The sequence below is a fragment of the Pygoscelis adeliae genome, unplaced genomic scaffold, assembly GCF_000699105.1.
Source record: "Pygoscelis adeliae isolate BGI_AS28 unplaced genomic scaffold, ASM69910v1 Scaffold104, whole genome shotgun sequence".
Lineage (NCBI taxonomy): Eukaryota > Metazoa > Chordata > Aves > Sphenisciformes > Spheniscidae > Pygoscelis > Pygoscelis adeliae.
This window is the reverse complement of record NW_008824655.1, coordinates 71,317-95,092: the sequence shown is the minus strand read 5'-3', so window position 1 is coordinate 95,092 and position 23,776 is coordinate 71,317. Positions and strand designations below refer to the sequence as shown.

Genomic DNA, 23,776 nt, shown 5'->3' with positions numbered 1-23,776 from the left:
TGGACGGGGCTCTGAGCAAGCTGATCTAGTTGAAGATGTCCCTGCCCACGGCAGGGGGGTTGGACTAGGTGACCTTTAGAGGTCCCTTGCAACCCAAACTATTCTATGATTCTATGATTCTAGAGTAAAGATGTGCAAATGGAAAATAGAATTACCTGCAATACAAGAATTCTCAACAAAAATTCTTGCTTGGTAGACTGCCAATGTCCCTGAGGCTTCATGAGCATCCCATTATAGTGCAAGGCAAACAGGTATGCTGACGGCTCAAGTGAGCATGCTGTGCTTTGGACTGCAGTTTTCACATGTCATTAAGTATATCCGTGACCGTCAGTGTGGCCCACCAATAGTGCCCTGAGGTGTTCCTGTCCATACAGCATTTATGGAGAGGGCTAAGGTTTTCTGCCCCATCACGAGCCAGAGAAACCTCTAGGTTTGCAGCAGCTGGAGAAGTTTCTGGCCCACATAAGAAAGATGTTTGGACCTAAGCTTAGGAATGTAGTGTGCTGTTGACAGATGGCAGACCATACGTACATATATGTATCTGGGGATGATTTTTACGTGGAGTAAATCCAGGATAGGTAGGAATCTGGTCTGTGGTGAGTAACAAGGATTTATTTCTTGGGAAAAAACCAAAGAGCAAAACAAAAAAAAGGCATTAAATCACCTCTTGTTTTCTCCCTTTTTCCTTCCCTTCCAGATCAATAATGAGATAAAGAAGCAGGATGACAAGCTAGTGAGACCTGTAACTGAGCAGATGATTGAGTTCAGCATTTTGATTGTTGATGAAAAGTACAGTGAGGAGCTGAGCAACCCAGCCTCTGTGAAGCATCAGCTGCTCTCTGAACAATTCACTTCTCAGGTGATTACCTTCCCTGACTTCCTTTCTCTTTTTGTTGGCTCTGCAAAGCAATAGCAGCGCGTAGCACCTGTGTTAGGGCTGCCTTTTTCTCATGGGCTCTGCAGAACCAGCTTAGGGCTTTTGTTGCCTGAGGCAGGCTGGAAAATACTCACCCACTATGAGAATACTCTGTTTTGTCTGACATGCTGCCTTTTTGGAGTAGCGGAGTGCCGTACATTGTGTGTAGCATATCAGTTGCCAAAGACTGATTACTCTAGTTTTCTTGTGTTTCTCATGAAATAGCCTGCTCTTGATTTTGCAGGAAAAAGAGGTAGAAGTGTGCTTTTGGGAGGATCAGAAAATTATGCTGAAGCCCTGAATGTGGACATACTGTAAATGGGACCTTTCTGAGGGACTGCTCTTTCTCTCCCCCCGCCCCCCTTTTCTGGTTTCATTAATTTACTTTGCCTCATGTTAGTAAAAGAAACTAAGCCAGATGTTATTAATAAATGAAAAACATTTCCACTTATTTTAGTCCTTTTACAGACCTATTTCTACCAGGGCTAACTTTGGCCTTACCATTCTTTCAGAATTTTTCAGTACTTCTCCCTGTCAGTGTTACTGCAGTAGAACTTTTAAGCTCAGAGAGAAGTGACAAGATTCTTGTTTGCCTCTTGATGCAACTTCATTAGTTCTTAAAGTTTTAGGACTTGAAAATCTTAAATTTTAAAGATACATTTAACATCTCTCTAGTGACCAGTTTGCCTGGAGTTTATTTCAGCACTTTCTAATCTTGTCCAGTTCGAATTCTTCCATAATGTAGTTGGTTTGAAACTGGGGAGTGAAAAAGGTAATTTGAGGGTCCTAGCAAACCAAATGGCAGGATGTGGATCAGCTGCAGTTCAGAGCCACCAACCTGTACTGAGGCAGTGCTGGAGGGCAGCTTGAGTAATTCAGGTATAGCACAGCATTAACGTGGAGTGCAGGCAGAAGGCGTACAAGTCCATCAGCATCTGCCTATGTGGGCATGCTCTGGGTCTCCTACAGAAGCTGAGCACTGAAATGAGATTTAGGACATCTTAACGATTACACGGTGTCCAGATTTTGGACTGTAGAAGAAACTCTGGCATCAGTCTAGAGAATCTGTCTATACAGAGTAGGTGATAGGTGGGGAAATCGGAAGAAGTTGCAAACAGCAGAACTCGTTCATCATTTCTGCTCAGGAGCGACATTTCGAATGAATCGTTGTGCACTGTGGTGAGATACTCTCTGAAATCTAGGCTGCCAAGACAGCTCTTGCTCCTCATTTGTGCCCAGGATCGGCAGTGCATGTGAGCACATTTTAAAACCCTCCGGCCTCAGAAGAGTTCTTAAACACATGCTTAAATCCCACTGGAGTCAGTGGGAATGAACCATGGTTTAGACTGCTAGACACCTACTTAAAAGAAAAAATAGATATGTGCGTATAAATATATACATACACACATAAATATATACGTACACACATATATGCATGATTTATTAAAACTTGATTTCAAGTTAATTTAATTTTAATTAAAATCTAATGTTTTAATTTGTATGCTACAAAGTTACTGGTCACCAATATACAAATGCATATTTAAAATACGATCGTACTGCTGTCTCCTAACTTTCCTTTCCCTATTGTTTCCATTATTTTTTTAATTTTGTTTATAATGATGGTAATTTTATTACCGTCACTTCCTTGGGGCAGAGAGTTTGTCTTTCCTTTCTTTTGAGAGAGGCATCTAGGGTGCCATACATCATGCGGCTTATCTGTTCTCTAGCTTTGCTTCCTTCGTAGTGCCATTTAGTTGGGGTTCTCTGTTGAAGCCCTTTTACTGGGGCTAACCCTGTGCCAGATCCTGGGCCAGATGGGAAAGAGATGTACTCTTCACTGGAGCCAAAAAGCATCACCACAACTGTCACAAGTTGCTAGCACAGGCTAGACATCTTAATTTTCCTAGTTGTGTGGCCAAGTAGCAATGCCATAGTGTGTGTGTGTGGAAGAAATGTCAGATGGGACAGAGTCCACCTGGCACATGGATGTTCCACTCCTTTGATCCCTTGCCTGGTTTTCTGTGTGCTTGGATAAAGAAGCTCTTGAAAAAAAGAAAGTCGGCAGTGCTTCGATTGCTTAAGTCTCACCAGAGACAGTTTAAAAATAGGGAGACTGGGGAGGGGAAGAAGAATTTGAGGAGTAAAAAATAATCCTCAACTGGCAAGGATCTTTTGGGAGGAAAAAAACCAACCCCAAACCGGCATGAACCTGCAATATCCTATTTCTTGTTTTTGTCTCGTGTAATACAGTTGACTATTGAATTAGGCCTGGATGTGCTACCATTTTGCTGCCCCCAGTTGTCTTTTTTGAGTAGCACCGCCAGTCACTCCTGAGCCCTTTGTATGCTTAGGGCAGTGGAGATGAGCCATGTTTTGCACTATGTAATGCCTTAGTGCCTCTTTGAGGTCCCTGTTCCTACGGCTGCTCCTCTTGTTTAAGTTGCTAAGGTCCAAAGCATTTTCCTGAATTCTTTTTAATCCAGAGAGGTTTGGGAGGTAATGGAAAACTTTTGGGCAGAGAAGGGTTTGTGCTGCATAAATAAGAGAAAGAATGTAGTCTGCTGTGGGCCGTGTAGATCTCTGCAGAGTCTATTTGAATTTTGTCCCCTTTCAATGTTTCTATATAGTTCTTGGGGAACGCTGGATATTGTTCTTCATACTTTTTCTTTTCCTTTGCTAATAATGAAACAATGTCACCAAAACCCTTCTTCCATAAAGAGAGAGAATATTCAACCATTTTTCTCCTATGAGATATAACAGTTCAGATACATTTTTAGAAAATGCTGAAAATACTTTCTGATTTTTCACTAAATGAGGGTGGAGGAAATCTGTGTCAATTTTTTGTTTTCCCCTCAAAATAGATGGAAAGTGTATTTGAAGGACTACCTGGATACAAAAACATCCATGTCCTGGATTACAGGTAAAAAGATACTGATGCATACGTGGTGACTGAAACTGATCATGTATGATGGTGCGATGTGCTAGCACCACACTTGGAAGAATGTCGGGCATGTGCGTGGGAGTTCCTAGGATGTGTTAACCAAACGACAAGTGCTTTCATATTGGTACCTCTAATACAGAAGTTGAAATGAAATACAGAAATGTATGTAAATGTAATCATCTTTTTTTTGCTCCTGGCATCCACCAGAGAATCTCACATGATATGCTTGCCTTGATTTTAAGACAAGGCATTCTTGTTCAAGATTCCATCCTAAAATTAAAAGAGATCTTTTCTAATTTAAAATTAGTATCTGATACATCTTGAATACTGTTGACATGTCCTAGTATTAAACAAGGAAGAACACAGAAAACCTCTTGGAAAAATGTGGTGTATTTAAATTTTCTTTCAACTTCTTAATGTTAATTTGGTATAACTCTAAAGGTTGGTGTTTGAGATATGTAAAGGTCTTTCTCCCTTTGATCAAAGCAAAAGTGGGTGAATAGTTTTATAAATGATATGCAATGTTCTAACTCTCTTTATTCTTATAAATATTTTTTTAAAGACTAGTTTCCTCAAATCAGTTTGAGGAATGACATTTTAAGTTAATTTGGGAAAAAAGGGGATCCTGCGTATTATGCATCAAACATCTGATGTCTGAGTTTTGGGGTACATGGATCACAAATTATGATTTTTCTTGAATGGACTGGATATAGCTTTCAGAATCTAGTGAGGCTGTTCATGAGTTAATCTAAATTGTGTTTTCTCTGAGACTTTGTAAGCTGTGTTTCTTAGAATTTATTGGCGGGAATATTCTAGCTAGAATACATGCAGGTAACAAAGCAGCTATAGTGAGAAAGGTTTTATGGTTGGAACCCTAGACTGCGTTCAGTTTCCAGCCTGGGAGGCAGCAAAACCTTCCATGTCGGTACCTGCAGCCTAATATGTTTGCAAGCTCTTTATTCATTTGAGAAGACAAATGAAAGGTTGATATTTCTGGCAAAGTACCAGAGCTCTGTGCTCTGCTGTGCGTGACAAAAAAAGTGTTTGTAAACTAAACCTCTAGGTAGAATTAGTGAGGCTTGATTTTCTTGGTACTGACAGCAATTTAACTGCATTATTTGCAATAAGATGAGATGGCTCTGCTCTGCTGATTCCTTGTGATCAATAGGAAATACCTCAGTTCAGCAGAAGCAGAACAGTTTGATATGTAGCAGAATAACTATGCAACTTATAACCATTTTGCTGTATGCTTTTTCAAATTTGTGAGCCCTGTGGAATACCAAAGCAAATTTGTTAAAGATAGAAGACTTAAAGGAAATTATAACATTGATTTAACAGGTTTTGCTATTGTGTTTTGTTTTGTTTCTATATTCAGCTCTCCTAAGGAGGACAGGTAAAGACAACTTTTTTATATACATTGTTATAATACAGATGGAAAAACACATTTAGCTGGAGGACGCTGTTTTGGGGATTTGTAGTTTTGGCTCCAGAGTGAGGTAGTTATCCAGCATAAACGTTATGTGAGGGGGTTCTACCAGAAACTGCAAGTAACTGCTCGGTTTTGTTTACGGATAAACCCAATTTGCTTATTTAAGTCCTAATCATAAAAAAACTGCTTGGGGAAAATCTTCCTAAACACAAGTCAGGTACTGGGCTAACTTGTGTATAGGAGTCTCTTTTGTGAAGAAAACAAAATTGCTTAACGATGACTCAAGGTCTTTATACTTTGCAGCAAAGTCTTGAATAGATACGGGATGATTATTATTACAGAAAGTAAAGTAGGTAAGAAAACCATAGTTCTCCAGCAAAGGCAGTTGGCTTAGCTACTTCAAGGCCAGAGGTGCTGCATATCTTAGCAGTAGTTTTACAAACATCCCTTAGCAGAAGATGGGATCAGTCTGGACTTGTTTTTTGTTAGACATATGCAGGTTAAGCATCCAAAATTTTCCTCCTTTGGTATTTTAAGAATTTCACACGACAGAAAATGAACTGCAGCCTTTAACTTACTAGCTGTATTATTTTCTTTTGTGTATTTCTCAGCAAAGGCATAACCAGTTTCTGCAAACAGTTTTACAGAGAATAAGCATTTTAATTTTAGAAGAAAAGTTAGAAAACACAAATCTCTTCACAAACAACAGTGACTTAAAGCCATTCTCTACTACTCTGTACTTCTGCAGGCTAAGATGCATGCAACTATTCACAAAGGTTATGTTCGAAGCACCAGATGTTTTAGCCCTTTCCAGACAGGTGAAGGTGTTGTAGTTATTAGTTAGGAATTATTAACTGCAACTGACAGTACAGTTGTGTTAAATCTAAATGTTACTTTTGAGGAGTATACTGTATTCCACCTTTGCTGTGCCTTTTCACTACTGCGGTCCTTTTTTATTTCCTCTGCTGACAGCCAGTGCCCATGGTGAGCCTATGGTGGGCTCATTTCAATGACAGAGCCAGCAGCAAAACTCCAGCAGGCTCCTGGTTTTAGTCAGTGTGTTTGCTCATTATGTCTCTGTTGTATCTGGCGCTGGGGCTTTAGAGACTTCTCTGAACAGAGCCATTACTTTAGCAATCCAGTCCAGCTCTGTGGAATGAGGAAAACCTGTCTTTGGAGCACATTTTTCTAACACTTCATAGATTACTTCATTTTCTTGCTGTGCCCTGTGTACAGCCAAAATATGCTATATTTTCTAAAGCTCCCTTGTGCTTATGCCCAGTGCACGGTAAATCTGATTGCTACCTACACTGTCATGTGGGAAAGGATGTCCAGATGTATTCAGAAAAAGAAAATTAAGAAAATGGGGGACAGTTAATATGAAAAAAGCTAAGCTGTACATAGATACAAAATTTCTTTAAAAAATAAATGATCAGTTAAGTCTAGAAAAATGTTGCCAATTATAAGCTGTATTAAATACCATGTTATTGCTATTAAAGACATTATTTCAAGCAGATTGACACTGCACAGTGACGGTGATCAGGGCTCCCTTTTGCTACTGTATATTGCTACTATATACAGCCTGTTTTTTCCAGGCTGTTGTTGTTCCTCAGAGCCATTCCCATCATTGGCATGATCTTAAAATCATCACTCACGCTACCGCATGCTGGTGGGCCCATTAATAATGCTGGCAGAAAGCCAACGTTTTGGTCTGCTTGTGGTCTGTCTACCATTCACAAGTAGAAATACAGGGCTGGGACCAGACCAGATGTCAGGTTCTGGTAGCCTTTTCCTTGAGAACTTTGCAGTGGTGGAAAGCACAGGCAGGCAGACAGAAGTGTGAAAAGAATTAAATTGTTTTTATCTAGAATCCTGTAAAGCAATATATTTTTATATTAAATATATATTATATTAAATATATTATATTGACACAGGTTCTTGGGGAAAAAAAAAATCACAGTGTTTGCTATACGTTGGAAAACCTTGCATCTCTCATCTGTGTTCTCTTTCTCTTTGTACAACTGAAGTGGGGTGGAAGTTCACTATGCTGTTACATTTGATGGAAAAGCCATCAGCAATGCCACCTGGGACCTGATTAACCTTCATTCCAACAAGGTGGAGGACAATGCCTTTATGGACATAGAGGATAATCCAACAGTTGTGTACACCATCAGTGATTTCCGAGATTACGTTGCTGAAATCCTCCAGAAAAATGCCTTGCTTGAAAACACTTCCTTGTCTTTAGACCCTGAATCTCTCCAACTTACTAATGGTGGGTATTAATTATGATGCATCAGTGGGCCACACGTCTGAAGTTTTATAAAATGAATCTCAGAGATGAGTGAATTATTCAGCTGCCCTCTGAATAATTAAAAAGAAACAACAAACACACCTGTGCTGCAGCTTGTTTTTCTCTGATCTTAACCAGGTCAAGTCATCGGCAGTAGTGTCGCAGTCTTAATCCATTAGATTAGCCTCTGTTTATTCTTTGACACCAAGGTTTGTGGTATGCAATTTCAGTAATACTTCCAACAGTTAACAGGAATAGCAGGGGAAATGTGGTTCACATGATGCATGTTGCACCATGATGACCTTCAGCTTAGTAGCTTAGCGTTGGCCTTGAGCAGCACAAAGGAAATACCTGGTTTATTGATGAATATTCAACAATCCTGCTAGAGGTGGCGGTGGAGTGCTGTCCACCCCTCTGTTCTCATCTTTCCTCTGTACTTCCTGTCAGCGATCTGGGGGCATTTCCAGAAACACAATCTCTCTGGCAAACTTTTTGAAAAGATTTTACTCACAAATCTGAGATGAGGGAGGGTTTTTCAGTCAGTCTTCCAAAACAATTTCCTCACGCTGCTACTGCAGCCTTTAGATCCCAAGTATTTATATTTCCACAGTGAAAGAAATACTACACCCTACACCAGAAGACCCATCCTGGATTACTGAGCATCCAGTTGTGCTGCAGCGCCCAGAGTTTGATGTGAGTATGGTTCTGAGTGGTGGCCTTTGGACACATTTGAACAACTTAGTAAGGCGGCATTACAGCCAACACCCAGAGCTTCTCTATCCTGTTGTTTATGCAGAATAAGTAGTAATGAAGGCACACCATATACTGGAGTAAAACCTCTGGTGAAATGTTGCATCTGATAATTTTATATCTGTTGCACAACAGTTTTCTGTGATCGTCTGATATTACATGGCAGTACTGTGTTCCTGGCTGTCCAGCCAGGTCTTGCTTCTTAGGCTTCCTTTGTCTGTTTTTTCATAATGTTTAGACTGTAAATTGCTCTAAAGACATGCTTCTTGCCACAATACTACCTTTCTTTGGAAAGTGAGAAATAGATGTAAGCGCTAAAGCTGGCTGCTAGAAGAGATAAAATGGTAAGTTTCATATGGTCCTTTTGTTACTGTATTGCTTTCACTGAAAGTTCTCAGTTCAGTTTCAAAATTATGTCCATCCCCCTAATGCCAGCAAAGGAAACACAAAAAATGATAGGCGGTGGTTTCCTTGTTTTTTTCCTCTTGAAATTGTAATTATCTCCTCTGATTACCTCTGGAACAACCCAAGACATAGACTGAAGTTCCCCATTGGACAGGAGGCTTCGTATCCCTGACCAGGTCTCTACAATGCAATGGGGCTTTAAGCAGAGATACCAAGCTAGGTGCCAGCGACGCTGAGATGGAGTTAATTAGTTCTGCTGACAGCTAGAATTTCTGAATGGTGGAGCACTGTCTGGGTTTAAGGATTTATCCAGTAGGTTTCTGCTCTGCACTCTGTTGTGTAACACAGATGTGCCTTCCAAGCAGAAACGAGCTCAGTTCATGCCGCAAAATCCAGATCCACCTATGTTTGATGGTAGTTTTTCACCAAATTCATTTTGAGATAATGTTGTGAACACAGACACATTTAATTTCAGGCCAACTTCTAAAATCTTTATGGAAGCAAAATTCGCAGTCACTTCACAGAACCCAAATATTCTTGTTGTAATGGTCACAGGTATAATATCCTTAATTTTGTGATAGTTTTCCCTGAGTTCTAAAAACTAATCATTGATGTCTAAAATGCAAATTCATATGCATTTGCCATAAATGGCTTGAATGTGGTGTGAATAAACATGAATTTAAGTTAACTTTCAGGAAAGGCCTTTCTCTTTACTAGAGCTATCTAACCAGATCAAAATGTTGCAGATGTTCATTTTACTAAGACAAATAATTCTGCCATCTTTATATTCTATCTGTGGATATTCTGACAGATATGCAGGCAAGAAGATTTTAGAGTAGAGGTAGCTTTGCAATAATAAATTTTAAACCATTTTTAGGGAATAGTATGTACAAGAAAAATTTCTGGAAGTTACGTTTTTCTGATCATGGACCATGAATAATAATGTCATCGATGTCTTCAGTCAAAAACTCTGATTTTACAAAAGATATTGAGTATATCCAAAAAACAGCTGTGTACAATCTGCAATACACAGATAATTTGGGAAGTAACTTCAGATAAATTTAAGAAAATCATAAACATGCTTAAACAGTAAACAAGGCTGAAATGATTAGTCGATTATTTCCACAGATGTCAAACCGTTATGGTTACTGTTACCTATGAAAAAGAGCTTTGCTATTATTTTTCTTAGCTGATTTGAGAATAAGTTGGATTTGTATTATCATACATACTCATGACATAATGTGGGACTATCATGACTTCACCATCTAATTGCTAGCAGATGGTACCAACTAATTATTAATTCTTTTCCTTGAGTTTTACAGTTCTTAAAAAGTGAAGAAAAAATCAAGTCTAGTTTTTTGAATCTGTATTTTCTTGTTATTTCCCTTGAGTTATAACAGGTAGAATGCTCTGGCTTGCTAAATACAATGCCTTTCTGGCAGCAGAAAATGGAAAATCAGGGAGGGGGTTCTGTGTTTGCAGTCATCTGTCATATTTGTAAGCCTTTCAAAAGACACTAGCAAAAACCAGAACTTGCCAATATGATATTAAACTTGTTAATATAATATATTGCACTGTAACAAGAATCTTTGAATAATGTTAGTTGTCATAGGAACATCTATCCACATTCAAATAAATGATGAAGTGTGATCCCTGGCAACTAAATGCTCACATAAAAAACCAAATGTATTGAGAAGCTATTGCTGGTAGTCCTTATTCATTCTTTATGGAATTTATATGTGTAATTTGTTTCTAATCTTGCACAGTAACTTTTTTTACAGCTTTATTTACAGTGGTCAATTTTGCCAAAAAAGATAATTGCTGGAGCACATGTCTATATGGTATACCTACTTTTCAATTGATTGTTACCATGTAAATTAAAAAAAATGTGAGGAGACTGTGGTGGTATAACAACTGGCTATAAAGATGCGATCGATACAGGTGGACAGATATTTAAATAAAACCACCTGAATTGGCTTGTTTCCAAAGCGTTCAAATGCAGTTTGAATGAAGTTGAAAATTTAATTTACCCACGTTTCAACCAGGAGTAAAATTTCAAGTTGAAAAGTGTTTGGACTCTTCCTGTTATTCATGCTGGTCAAGTAAAAGAAAGAGATTAGACAGGAATGGTGAGCTACAGAAATGTAAATCAGTAGGTTTGTTTGAACTGTAATATGTATTACAGAAACCTGTGTCCACTGCCCACTTAACTTTACTAGTCACCATCAGCAATTGGTTAGTTCTTAGTAAATTGCTGCTTCTTGAAATTTGGCAGTTTTTCATACCCCAAGGGGTTTTTTTTGTCCATATCGGACTATTGCACAGCATTGATATGTGTGCAGGTGTCCACCTGAAGCACTAATTCCCGAGTTTTAGGCAGTCAGCTTGCTTTTGTAGCCTTGACCAAATAACAATCTCTTAATTGATTTTTCCCAGTATAATTCCCTCATGAAGACACCACGGTAGTAGATTAATATTCAAAGATGAAATGTGCTAGGTATTCTAACTGTAAACCAAATAGTGATTGGGGTATGGAGTAGTAAGTAAACGGTGTGCAAATTGGAGATTTAAAAACAAATTCTTTTTTCACATTTCAAACAATTCACAAATTCATTGTGCATACTCTTTGTTGGTCATCATTACTGCTGATAGATTTTTTTTTTTTTCTGCACAGGCATCTCAGCTTTGAGACTAAAGTTATTCCAGGATCTAAACGCTGCTCTTTACATTATGGTCTTTGTTTCCCTCCTGGGTTCTCATACCCACAAACTAAAAGATAGCAATAAATGACCACAGGGCACGCATGCATTCAAGTTCGGTTTCTAAACTGTTTTCTGTATCATAGTAACTATAAAATTATAATTACTGTGTTGATTATGTAGCTGACGAGTAATAGCTGCTAAGACCGCTTCATGCCTTAGGCAGACAGGCGGTACTGTGTGCATGTATCTTCGATTTAATTAGAAACAGACAGATCCATTTTTTCAGTCAAGAAAAGGAAAGGAGATGGGGTGGCTATAGACGGTAAATCTCTTAATACCATAACTGAAGCTGCACTCCAAACAATCTGAATGGCTTCTGTCCCTTTTTAGTGGACATGACTGGACATGAAATGTATGTCACGAGGATGTGCATTTTACATGTACATTGCACATGATTAGCAAAGGGTATATATTTGCCAGTCCTCCCACTTTGGCTCCTCCTGCTGCTGTGCGTTACTTTCTCACAGAGGCAGTAGTACCAGATTTTGCTGTTGGCTGCTGCTAACACCCTTTATGTGTTCAGCCCAATGCGGACAGCCAATGCTTCCCCTGTAAGAGTGGAAATATTAATAGTGGGTTTATGTTCCAGGACAGCACCTTTTTAGCTGAATGGCCTTCAGCAGATGAATCAACTGTCAGCAATACCTTGCCCTTTGGTTTCACCAAACCAGATTCCACTTCACATAGTGAACAGTCCAATGACAATGAAATCCAGCCAAGACTAGAAAATCTGGACTCTGAGGCCAGTTTGGCACCTGAAGCTCCGCTCTCCTCAGAGGCTGACGTCACTTCTTTGCCTGATGGGCTGAATTTAGAGGATGGGAATCGGACTCCTCATTTGGTCACTGCACCAGTGTTAGGGCGTGATTCTGTGGACTCTCTGGAATGGCTTTCAGCCCCCAGTTCTTTAGACGGTAAGTTAATGCCATTGACTGAAGCTTAAATTTGGATGCCGGTGCTTCCTGATACTCACCAAAGGTATAGGTCACCAAAATCACTTTTCAGAGAGGTCTAAAAAAATCGGATATCTTTCTCTGATAGTTTTTACCTTTCCTGTGTGCGTGTATCCAAGAACAACACGCTAAGATAAAATGTTTGTGACAGCTAATAATGCCTGTTTATCCCTTCAGGAAACGGTATGCACATGGTACTTGTTTAATTGCACAGAAGTATTTTCATATAGGGCACGTTTAGGTGATGCCATGCAGAGGTAACTGATCACTGAAGTAGACTGACTAGCCTAAAGACGTGCCTCACAGTTACTGCTTTACTGCTTACTCTGCAGTCCTGACTTGGCCCACTGAATATCTGAATGAAAAGTGGGAGAGGTCAACAGGGGCCCTTCTGACTTCAGCATACAAAGGCCAGGATATATCACGGGAAACTTGCTGAACACAGATCTACAGACAATGAAATGAATGGCATTTGACATTTTTTATCATAAACAGCAACTCCCACAGCATTCTCCTGGAGAAACAGGCTGCTCATGGCTTGGACGGGCATACCCTTCACTGGGTAAAAAACTGGCTGGATGGCCAGGCCCAAAGAGTTGTGGTGAATGGAGTTCAATCCAGTTGGCGGCCGGTCACGAGTTTATTTGTTTTGTAGAAATCTGTTTTGGAATGAACTACTGCCTAGAACATTTCACATACTAAATAGTAAAGAATTGAACTTCTGGATTTATTTAATGCAACTGCTTGAGTGGAAAGTCTTGTGGATTATATATAGGGCCAAGAGCCATAAAACCTTGACTCTGGGTCCCCTTTTTGATGATGAGCGACCTTAATAATTTTTTGCACTTACATAGCACTTGGCAAACATTATTAATTTAAGCTTCACAGAGTCCCTGTGAGGTAGAGAGGTGTAATTATCTCACTTTTTCAAGTGGGAGAATTGAGACTCATAGAGGTTATGCTCTGCAATAAAACAAGTTCAGAAAGATGGTGGGAACCCAGGTCACTTGGCATTTATTCCTGCTCCTAATCTTCTGGAGTACTGCATAAAGCTCCAGCTCCTTAGCCTGGCATATGTGGTTAATGCTGCTTTCCAGTCTGTAGCTGTTCATGCTGAACTGTGTGCCAGGGAGATAAGGAAGATACCCACCTGTGGGATCTCTCTTCTGTGGAAGGTACCACTGCTCCACTTTGAATACTTAGGAAATTCCACGTAGAAGAAGTGGGCGATTCCAACCCAGCAGAAGGCAATGGAATGATATCTTATTTTAATGGACATTGAAACTCTAAGAGAGGTTGCCACAAATACATTTAAAGAGGTCGCAGAGCAGGGCACTAGATTGACTCCAGCACAAGAAGGACCTGAGGGTCTATTGTTTACTCACTGCATGAGTCTAAGGCAGTTATTTGTCCTTTTTGAGCCTCAGATTTCTTCTTGCATGTTCTTAATCTACTTTTAAGTCCATCCCTGGACGTATTTAAAAGATGTGTAGATGTGGTACTTAGGGACATGGTTTAGTGGTGGACTTGGCAATGCTAGGTTAATGGTTGGACTCGATCATCTTAAGGGTCTTTTCCAACCTAAATGATTCTAATTGGAAATTTATTTTTATTTTTAGTGTTTGAAGATACTGGACTATCTGAAGACCTTCTTTTGCCTTCAAGTCCTCCTCCTCACCTTGTGCCTGAAGAATCTCCATCTACAGATGATTATGTAGTTCCTCTGCTTTCTGCACCAACAGTGCCCTCTTCATCAGCCGTAGAGACTGATATTAAAGAAACAGTATCTGCTGAGAAGGAAGAAGTAACTCAGGGTAGTCCTGCAGACAGTAACAATGCAGACACTGTGTTGCATGAGTCTGTGGAAGAAAGTCCTTTTCCCTTAGAAGTACACCCTATGGAAGATGAAACTGACCTATATCTTGGAGATAGAGTTACATATGATGATGGGTCTGGTTCAGCCTTTGATGGTTCAGGAAAAGAAACAGAATCAAGTCTTTGGCCTTGGGAAGAAGCAACAATGGAACCAGTTTTCTACCCTGGTCCTGATAGCTGGCTTGAAGATGACAATGAGTCTTTGTTAATCAGAACTGAGGATATTCCTGAAGGCATGATCTTAGACTATATTCTTAACTCTGGGAATAAATTAGATGATGATCCTTCCAAAGATGAGAATGAAGGTATGGCCAATACAAAAGAAGATTTCCTTGATGAGTCTGAAATATTTGTCTTTCCAGAGACTACAACTCAGCAGGTACCTCTGTTACAGACAGAAGAGCTATCATCTGTGGAACCATCTACACAGACAGAAACATCGGGCACGTATGATTCTTCTTCTGTTAAACCACCTTTGCTTTTGGAGCCTTCAGTTGACCATTCCTTTGTAGACATGCCAACTGGAGAAGCCCCTGTCTCGCCGCAAAATATAGGTCTGTCTGTGGAGGATAGTATCCTTACATCTACAGAGACCATCATTATGGAGCAACCTGAAGAGTCCAGTGTAGGTCAGAACATCATTTCTGAAGCAGTTGAACACCACAGTGAAGACAGGACAATGGTAGAACAACTATTCACAGTGGGGCAGCCAGATGTAACTGAAGCTGTTACAATAGGCCACTTGGACACAAGCTCTTCAGAAACTATTCTGACTGCAGATCCTTCCACAGTAAACCCTGATGCTTCCACAGAAGAGCAGCAAACCCTAGATTCATCATTGGCGGGCCAAGACGCTACTGGATCAGCAGTGAAGAAACCAGCTGATGTTTGGCCTACTGACAGAGCACTAGAAAACTCATTAGATCAGACAGTGCAATCAGCAACGCTGCCTGCCTCTCAAGTTTCAACTGCAGTTCCTTCTGTAACAGATCAGACCACTCTTCTAGAGGACTTTGCTGTGCAGGGTGGTACAGACCATGACATGCATGTTTCCAGGAGCTTCAGCACTGTTACGAGCTCTTATGTAACGGTAACAACAAGCACTGCTGAGCTTCCGTCCCAACTCCCTCCTGTGGGATCTACAGTGTCATCGTCTGTGGCTACCTCAACAAAGCTGGGAGATGAAACGACAAGGGTCCTGGATGTTTCAGTAGACCTGGATCGTGTGAGCACTGTCCACTTTTCTCCTGAGCTGGCTGAGGAGGGAAGGAGCATGACTGAAAGTCACGTGGAGCTGACAACTCATGTTCAGTCCACAGAGATGGCCAGCGTGGCTTGGGCCACGCATGAAAATCGCAGTAGTACTCCTGTCTCGTCACGAGCTCTAGTTGTGTTTTTCAGTCTTCGGGTTACCAACATGATGTTTTCAGAGGACCTGTTCAATAAAAACTCCCCTGAATACAAAGCGTTGGAGCAGCGATTCTTGGAACTAGTAAGAATCACTTCTATGCTAAATGTGCATTATGAGAGAGACAAAAATTGTTGGTAAATAATAGTTTGTCGGCTCCCTTTTGCAGAGAGCAACTCAAGACTGGTATTTACAGATATTATTTGTGTCCCTCCATGGGAAAATTCTGTCTGGAAACGGGGGGTGGGGTGTGTTGTTTGCCTTTTATTCAGTCAGTAGCCTCTCTAAAGCGTAACTTTTTAGTGCTATGGGCCAGATGCTCTGCTGGTGTCAATAAATGTAGCGGTGTAGCTGAAGTCACAGTGACACTCCCCTTACTTGTTTCCAGAGTGCTCTGTATTTAGTCTATAGGGAGAGAGAAGTAAACAAATTGGGCCTCTGGGGAGGTAACTTTTCTGCAACACTTTCAACCCATCCTAAACGAGAGGTAGTTCAGGGCACTAAGCTGTTCCTAAACTGACTGATGGCCAGCAAAGCCTCACAGGAGTTACACAGCAACAATTGTCTACATTTTAACCAGGAAATTCCGCTCTCCTGACTGAAATGAACATTTTGTTGTGGGTGATGGAGGGAGTAAAGGAGAGAGAGGGAAGGGGGACATGCTTGAAGGAAATACTCTGTGAACGACGAGTATGCCTGGTGCTTAGGTCAAGGGAGAGTACCACGTATGTCCTGAGAACTGTATTTTGGAATCGTAGATTTTTGGAAACTGTCTGCAAATTGGTACGTGCTTAAGAACTGTATGAAGTATTCCGGCTTCTGGCAGGCTGCCAGCACAGGCCTCAATTGGGTAAAGTTTTAATGCCCTTGCTGTGGGATTTGGATAAAATAATTCAGACTCCTGCTGTTTGATGCAATAACAGTGCAACTGGCTTGAGTAGAGATTCAAAGATTCAGCTTTTCTGTCACATCCACTGTGTTGCAGCTGGTGCCCTACCTGCAGTCAAATCTGACGGGCTTCCAGAATCTGGAAATCCTGAACTTCAGAAATGGCAGCATCGTGGTGAACAGCCGAATGAAATTTGCCAAACGTGTGCCTCGGAACGTCACCAATGCTGTGTACATGATCCTGGAAGACTTCTGCAACACTGCATATCACACCATGAACCTGGCCATCGATAAATACTCCCTGGATGTGGAATCAGGTAAGGATGGCAGGGAAATGCAGTTTGGAGCAAGGGATTTAGAGCAACTTCTGCTTTAAGAACTTACTAAGGATCCCAGCGGCTCAGAGACTGCCCATGGCTTTTCACGGGCTGGGCTTTAGAAAGAGAATCTTTCACAGAGTTCAAACAAAGAAATAAAAATCTGTTAAGGGACTAAAGAGATGGAAAGCAAAGTGGGACCCAGACTGAGCAAAGTATATAGGGCCCATATAGAAATATGGGGACAAAACTGGCTCATGTAGTACTCCATATAATGCCACTGCACTTTCACCGGGGAGTGAGGGAGAAGGCTGGTCAGTGAGAACAGTGGTGCCCATCTCTCTTGTGCTTAGTTTCATGCGTGGTTTGAACTTATTCCATGTGATCATTCCCACAGGTGGTAGCCAGTTTACCTGCCAGGTAGGTATCTGCACAGGTAACAGCTGCTGCCTCACTCTCGTGGTAAGGTCTTGGTTGCACTAAAAAGTTACAGGCCCTCTTAGTTCACTCCGCTGATACAGGGAGAAAGTTTTTTCCCTGTCCAAGTCAGCCAGTAGTTTACCATGTAAGCAACTCAGAAATATTTCCTGTTTTAAGGTTAGAGAAAAGTAACAGTGCTGATCTGTTGGCAAATGGTAGCTGTTCTTCTGAGGTAGCTCTCTTATAAAGATGGTCCAATTAGCATGATGAATCTTCTGATATTGATCATTTAACTGTATGCCAGCCCTCTTAAGCTTGATACAAGTGAGATATCTCAAATGCTACAAGCTTGTGTTCTTTGCAGACAAAGGCAAATCACCTCACAGTAGGTGCTGAGTGCCCGATGTCCCCTTGCCGTTCCCTGTACAGTGCTTAGATTGGAGATCTGCTGTGTTTTACTCATTTGCAAAATATAGTTCCAGCAGGCAGAGAACATCTGAGGTACCGCACGTTCCAGTAAGGAAAAGAACATTTTATACTTGCTTTTTCAATTGGCTTGTTGGGTGGTCTTAGCCATACTGTTGACATGCACTGTGCAGATAGAGATGAACAACACTTCCTAGCGCTTGTTCACCTTAGCAGAACCTTTTTTTACTCAGGAAAGACGCATGCCGGATTTTTGCGGATTATTTTAACTAAGAGATCATTAGAGAAAATGGCAGCAGACAGCCAGCGCTTTGCCTCAGTTAAGGTTCTCCTCTACCATTAATATCTTCTGCTTTGTGTATTCTCAGGTGAGCAAGCAGATCCCTGCAAGTTCCAGGCCTGCAATGAGTTCTCCGAATGCTTAGTAAATCGCTGGAGTGGGGAAGCCGAGTGCGTCTGCAATCCTGGCTACCTAAGCATCGACGGGCTGCCATGCAATAGCATTTGTGATCTGCAACCAAACTTTTGCCTGAATGACGGGAAGTGTGACATAAGCCCTGGGCAAGGGGCCATCTGTAGGTAGGTCATCCCGCCGTTTGAAGTATGTGCTTCCTGTATGAAAACTCCTTATTGTCTCCTCTGTTGTAGCATTCGACAAGATTTGTGTGCAAAATTCTGTAAGATAATGTGTAACAAGTGAGATGGTAATGATTATCATTCATGTTATGCTGTTGAGTGGAGGTCCCAATATTAACGTTAGTTTTGCTATGTAAATATCGGAAATGAGACAGTAACGAATTTCTTTAACAGAATAGAAACATCAGGAAATAAAACTAACTAGGAAAAATGGTAGTAATGGAACATACTCAGTTGTTCAAATCGCCTTCACTGACCTTTGGGGACAGAATTTATCTCCAGAGGTTTTCTCAAGTAGCAAAGTGTTAGATAATGTCATAAAACATATGAGAATTAATTCCATCACAAAAATTCATATCTGAAAGGCATATTCATACAGCATAACTATATTAAAAATAGTGCTCTTGGTTAAGAAAAAGTCATAAAAGTAAATCATTGACCATTTGGGAAAAATCATGTGTGGTTCATAGAAAGATCAAGGCACAGCCCCCCTGGTTCAAATTTTTGCTTTTAGAAAAAGATACAGATGCATTTGAACAGGATTTCTGTATTTTACCGCGAAAAGGCTTAGTACAAGATATAGACAAATTGATGCTCCCTCTGACATTGCACTTATTTTTTTCCTTTTCAAGCAATGTAAGAGTCTATTTTTAAAAACAAAATACACCTATCAACAAAAGGTAGGAGACTTACTGCAAAATAGAATATTACTACTAATAGTTATTATGTTACTTCAGGTGATTATTTTTTTAAAAAAGCTTACCTAGAATGTCTCTGAAGTCAGTCTTAAGAGTCCCAGCAGTTAACAGGAGAAATAAAAATGTTTTTAAAGCTACAAAAATGGATATTATCACAGATGTACTATAAATTTTATTGTATTTGTATAATAGTGTTAATTAGAAACAGGTAAGTATCTGAACTCAGGCAAGCTCTGGCCAGCATTTATGAAGAACTTTTTGAGAAATTTAAAGTATTGCTTACTACCTTCAGAAACTATTTCAGATATTTATGTTAGAAGACTTAATTTACTGATATTTCTTATTAATAAGGTTCATTGCTGTGAGTGGTCATAGTACCTTACAATTCCTTGAGTTTTTACAGCTAGAACTCCCAAACACACATAATGCAAATATATTATTTTTACTGATATATTTTAAGTCAGTATTAACATTAAAGTTCTCATGTTCAAAACCACAGCAAGGCAGAAATAATGAATGCTGTTTCAGGCAACTGTTCCAAAGATACACTCTTGGACACACACTTCTTTCTAGTCATCTATTTTATGTATTTATTTGACTAACCATTGTGGAGTTCACTACACTATAAACATTCTGCTTGTTTAACACACCTTCATTTGTATTTACATTACAATATGAATAAGACAACTGTTTTCTACCTTTACAGTGTTTGATGTGTCATGTGCAAGGCTTAATCAAGGCATAATGTTTTACTTAAGTCTAAACACGTTCTAGTTTTAACACATCACAGAATACTCTAAATTGCAAAAACCACAGGCCTTTTCCATCACAAATGCATTATCCTTTTATTATTTTACCTATCTTCACTCAATTCAGTAATTGGGGTTGTTCAGCCTAGAGAAGATAAGGTTCTGGGGAGATCTTATTGCAGCCTTTCAATACTTAAAGAGGACTTATAAAAAAGATGGTGGCAAACTTTTTAGCAGGGCCTGTTGCGACAGAACAAGGGGGAATGGCTTTAAACTAAAGGGGGGTAGATTTAGACTAGATATAAGGAAGAAATTTTTTATGCCGAGGGTGGTGAAATACTGGAAGAGGTTGCCCAGAGAGGTGGTGGATGCCCCATCCCTGGAAACATTCCAGGTCAGGTTGGACGGGGCTCTGAGCAAGCTGATCTAGTTGAAGATGTCCCTGCCCACGGCAGGGGGGCTGGACTAGGTGACCTTTAGAGGTCCCTTCCAACCCAAACTATTCTGTGATTCTATACCAAAAAGGCTGTTCACAATAATAATAATAGAAAGTTGGTGCTTGAACATGCAAAGGTATTTACTGAAGTGACTTAACTGAGGGCATGTCATAACAGGAAGTTAAATACATTTACAGTAACAAAAGCTTTTGCTGTTGTTGAATTTCCCCATGTTTCTTTGTGGCAGGTGTCGTGTGGGAGAGAACTGGTGGTACAGAGGGGAGCACTGTGAAGAATACGTGTCTGAGCCACTGGTTGTGGGTATTGCAATTGCTTCTGTGGCGGGATTCCTTCTTGTGGCATCTGCTGTCATCTTCTTCTTGGCCAGGACCCTTCGAGACCAGTACACAAAGAGTGACACCGAGGACTCACATGGGTAGGTGACACCATCTAATATTTTAAAACACATCTGCTACAATAAGGGTAATTCTGTCATAAATCTCATATCACACAGTTGACAAGCAACAGGATGTATAGGTGCCTCCAAATGCCAGGCTTCCTTAATCTATCTGCTGCCCTTCCAGGCTGCAGAGAAGCTCACAGTTTGTTTATTGCTCCCCCAGGCAGGGTGACAGCCTCTCATCCATTGAGAATGCAGTTAAATACAACCCCATGTATGAAAGTGATACGACTGGCTACAGCCATTATTACCGGAGATACCCTCAGCTAACGTCCTACAGTTCTACCAGTGCAGAGACATCCACAGACTACAGCAGTGAAGAGATCAGGCACATTTATGAAAACAGTGAGCTTACTAAGGAGGTAAATGACCTTGTTTTCATAGTGGCATGGAAAAGATCATGTAAACAATAAGGTTACTCCACACTTGTAACCTGAGAGGTGGGCCCAAGCTTTCCCCGGTGTCTATGCTCTAGATAAACAAGTTGCAACTATGGCTGCTGCAACTATTTAAAAGGAGAGAGAAAGGATTTCTTTCCCTGCCTGCTATTAGGTACAGAGGAAGGTGTTCTGACCTGTAATGAATTTCACACGATAAAGGACCTGACTGCTTAAGTAACTTCACAGGAGTTGGGGATGGTTGCTGTATTGCTCGACACAGCCTTTAGCTTTTAATGCCAACTACCTTATGTAAGCCTGGAGCATCCAGGCCTTTTTACAGGTTGGGTTTTTTTAATTTTTTTAGTTTAGATCTTTCTATAACCTGCAAGTTAGATCACATGATTCTCCTTTCTTCCTGTATACACAGTATGCAGGGTTTACTCTAGAATGCTAAAGAGAAGGGATTTACATCCAGGAACTAACCACAGATCCTTAAGAAACTGTGAGAGGTGTGAATCCAGCCTGTAGCTGGGCTTGTAGGCAAAGTATCTATGAGAGATAAATGGTTTTGTTAAAGCCTGTTGAAATGCCACATTCTGTCCAAACCCTGGTTTTGATTTAAAAGTAAAGTATTACTGGATTCCAATGAAGTGCTTCATTTAAAAAAAAAAATAGCGTAAAGAAGAATTTTAATATTGGAGTGTCCAATTTCAATTGAAACAGCAAAGCATAGGAGTTCTAGTTTCCAAAACCCAGAAATCAGTTATTTCAGTAGTATTCTAATTTCTATTATGTACTTACAATTGTGTTTCTTTTATTCTAGGAAATTCAGGACAGAATTCGAATTATAGAGCTCTACGCAAAAGACCGTCAGTTTGCAGAGTTTGTCAGGCAGCATCAAATGTGAGTGAAATGTCTTGTCTGGATAGCTCCTTTGATGTTTTCTCATGTGGCCTTTACTACACTACTGTATTTTTCATATAAAGGGTCTAGAAATGCTGGGACACTAGAGGTTAAGATTTCAAAGTTATTTCTGAAGAGGTTCAACCCTTTTAAAGTACTTAAAATAATGTGTCAGAAGTAGATAGCCCCAGAAGGTATGTTAAAAGCAGTGAAGAGGAATCCCAAAGTTAATGAGTGTCAGAGAAGCACTGACATCAATTTAGGTCCTTAAAAGCACAGGTAGGACCTTCTTAACTCTTCTAGTGTAGTTACTATTGCCTAGTGTTCTATTTAAAATAGAGATTTTAAAAGCATGTTAGTTTATCTTGAGTTCAAGACTTGGCATCTAACCAAAAACCAACAGATCACTAGTACAACCCTGGCTGGTATGGTGGGTATTTCTACCATAATAGAAAGCTTACAATTCCAAACAATTAACCAAGCTGAGCTGTGTGCTTTGATGAAAGCTAACCACAAAAAAGGCCATCAAGGAATTAATTGTTAGCGTACACATTCTTATGAACTGTACTTTTACTGTAGCAAGCAGCAAGTTACAGCTAGCTGAGTTAGTTTGAAAGATACTGTAGTACAATTCCTTGGGATCCTATTAAAAATAGCTACGGTAGCAAAAAATCTTGTGTTCCAAGATCATCAACTATACTTTTTTTTTTTAATATTGAAAATAACAGCAGTTCACATTTTTCCATGTCAGTTGTTCATTTTTTCATCTTGAAAAGGATCAGCGTCTAAATTTTCCACAGCTGGAAAGTAGTAAGAGCTGCCTCATATAAGCCTTGAATCCAATGTTTGAAAGAGACTAACTTAATCATTGCTTCTCTGTTTTTCATTTCAGGAAGCTGCTTTAAGAAAAAAAGAAATCAGTAGAATGCACGTGGGAGATAAAGACTACCTTGTTGCCATAGCAATGGGCTCAGATGTAACTGCAAAGTTACTTATAGTCTTAACATTGCATGGATGGATACAGATGTTTTCTAAATGAATGGCTAAAATGTACAGATGTCTGTTTATCTCAATTACTTCTGGCTTTTCTGTGTAAAGTGACATTTTTAAGAGGTGATCAGAAGTGGCAGAGGTTATGAAAGTTCATTTTTCTTTAACTCTGAAATGGACAGTGAAAGTTTGTATACCAAGGCAAAAAATCTCCTCAGGTAAGAGAAGATACATGCACAACCAAAATAAAATGCACATTTAAAGTCCCTGTCTGGCATTTATCCCCTCACTGGAGGCTACTGTAGCAATTTCACATGTATAAGGCACTAGCGGAAAGAAATATTTGGTTTGCACGTGAATGATTTGTAGGGGAGAACTATTGTGCTAGAATTATGTTAGCGTTATTTTAAAGCTTTCCCATTATAAACACAACCATAACCTCACTGGAAAAACTGTTCTTTTGTACAGATGCCTGATGTACATTTTGTCACCTGGCATTAGCAAAACAGAACATAGCACTGAGCCTGCAGGCCTCCTAAAGGCTCTCCCCAACAACAAGCATCACCACTGCCTGTTAGTGACCCCACGGGGCGTCTCAGCAGGGCAGGGCAGTACTTCTACAGTACAGGAGAAGTACTGTAGAAGTACTTGGCTTTTTAAAGCCAAGGTGGTTGGTGCTCCAGCTGTTCCTGGCAGACACACAAGCTGGGGCACAGAAGGGCTTCTATCGTACAAATGTTCCG

At 40.1% G+C, this 23,776-nt stretch overlaps 1 protein-coding gene across 1 annotated transcript in view; it reads left to right on the top strand.

Moving 5' to 3' along the window:
* The window catches only part of IMPG2 (interphotoreceptor matrix proteoglycan 2), a gene marked incomplete at its 3' end in the record, with an annotated part of 61,429 nt that extends 39,386 nt beyond the window's left edge, over window positions 1–22,043 (top strand). The window contains exons 8-19 of the mRNA XM_009322568.1: window positions 698–859; window positions 3,778–3,836; window positions 5,233–5,250; window positions 7,314–7,558; window positions 8,187–8,269; window positions 12,083–12,407; window positions 14,066–15,813; window positions 16,715–16,934; window positions 18,149–18,359; window positions 20,548–20,736; window positions 20,924–21,122; window positions 21,964–22,043. Coding sequence (XP_009320843.1) covers window positions 698–859; window positions 3,778–3,836; window positions 5,233–5,250; window positions 7,314–7,558; window positions 8,187–8,269; window positions 12,083–12,407; window positions 14,066–15,813; window positions 16,715–16,934; window positions 18,149–18,359; window positions 20,548–20,736; window positions 20,924–21,122; window positions 21,964–22,043 — 3,539 coding nt within the window. The remainder of the gene's footprint in view (window positions 1–697; window positions 860–3,777; window positions 3,837–5,232; window positions 5,251–7,313; window positions 7,559–8,186; window positions 8,270–12,082; window positions 12,408–14,065; window positions 15,814–16,714; window positions 16,935–18,148; window positions 18,360–20,547; window positions 20,737–20,923; window positions 21,123–21,963) is intronic.
* Window positions 22,044–23,776: the final 1,733 nt, after the last annotated feature.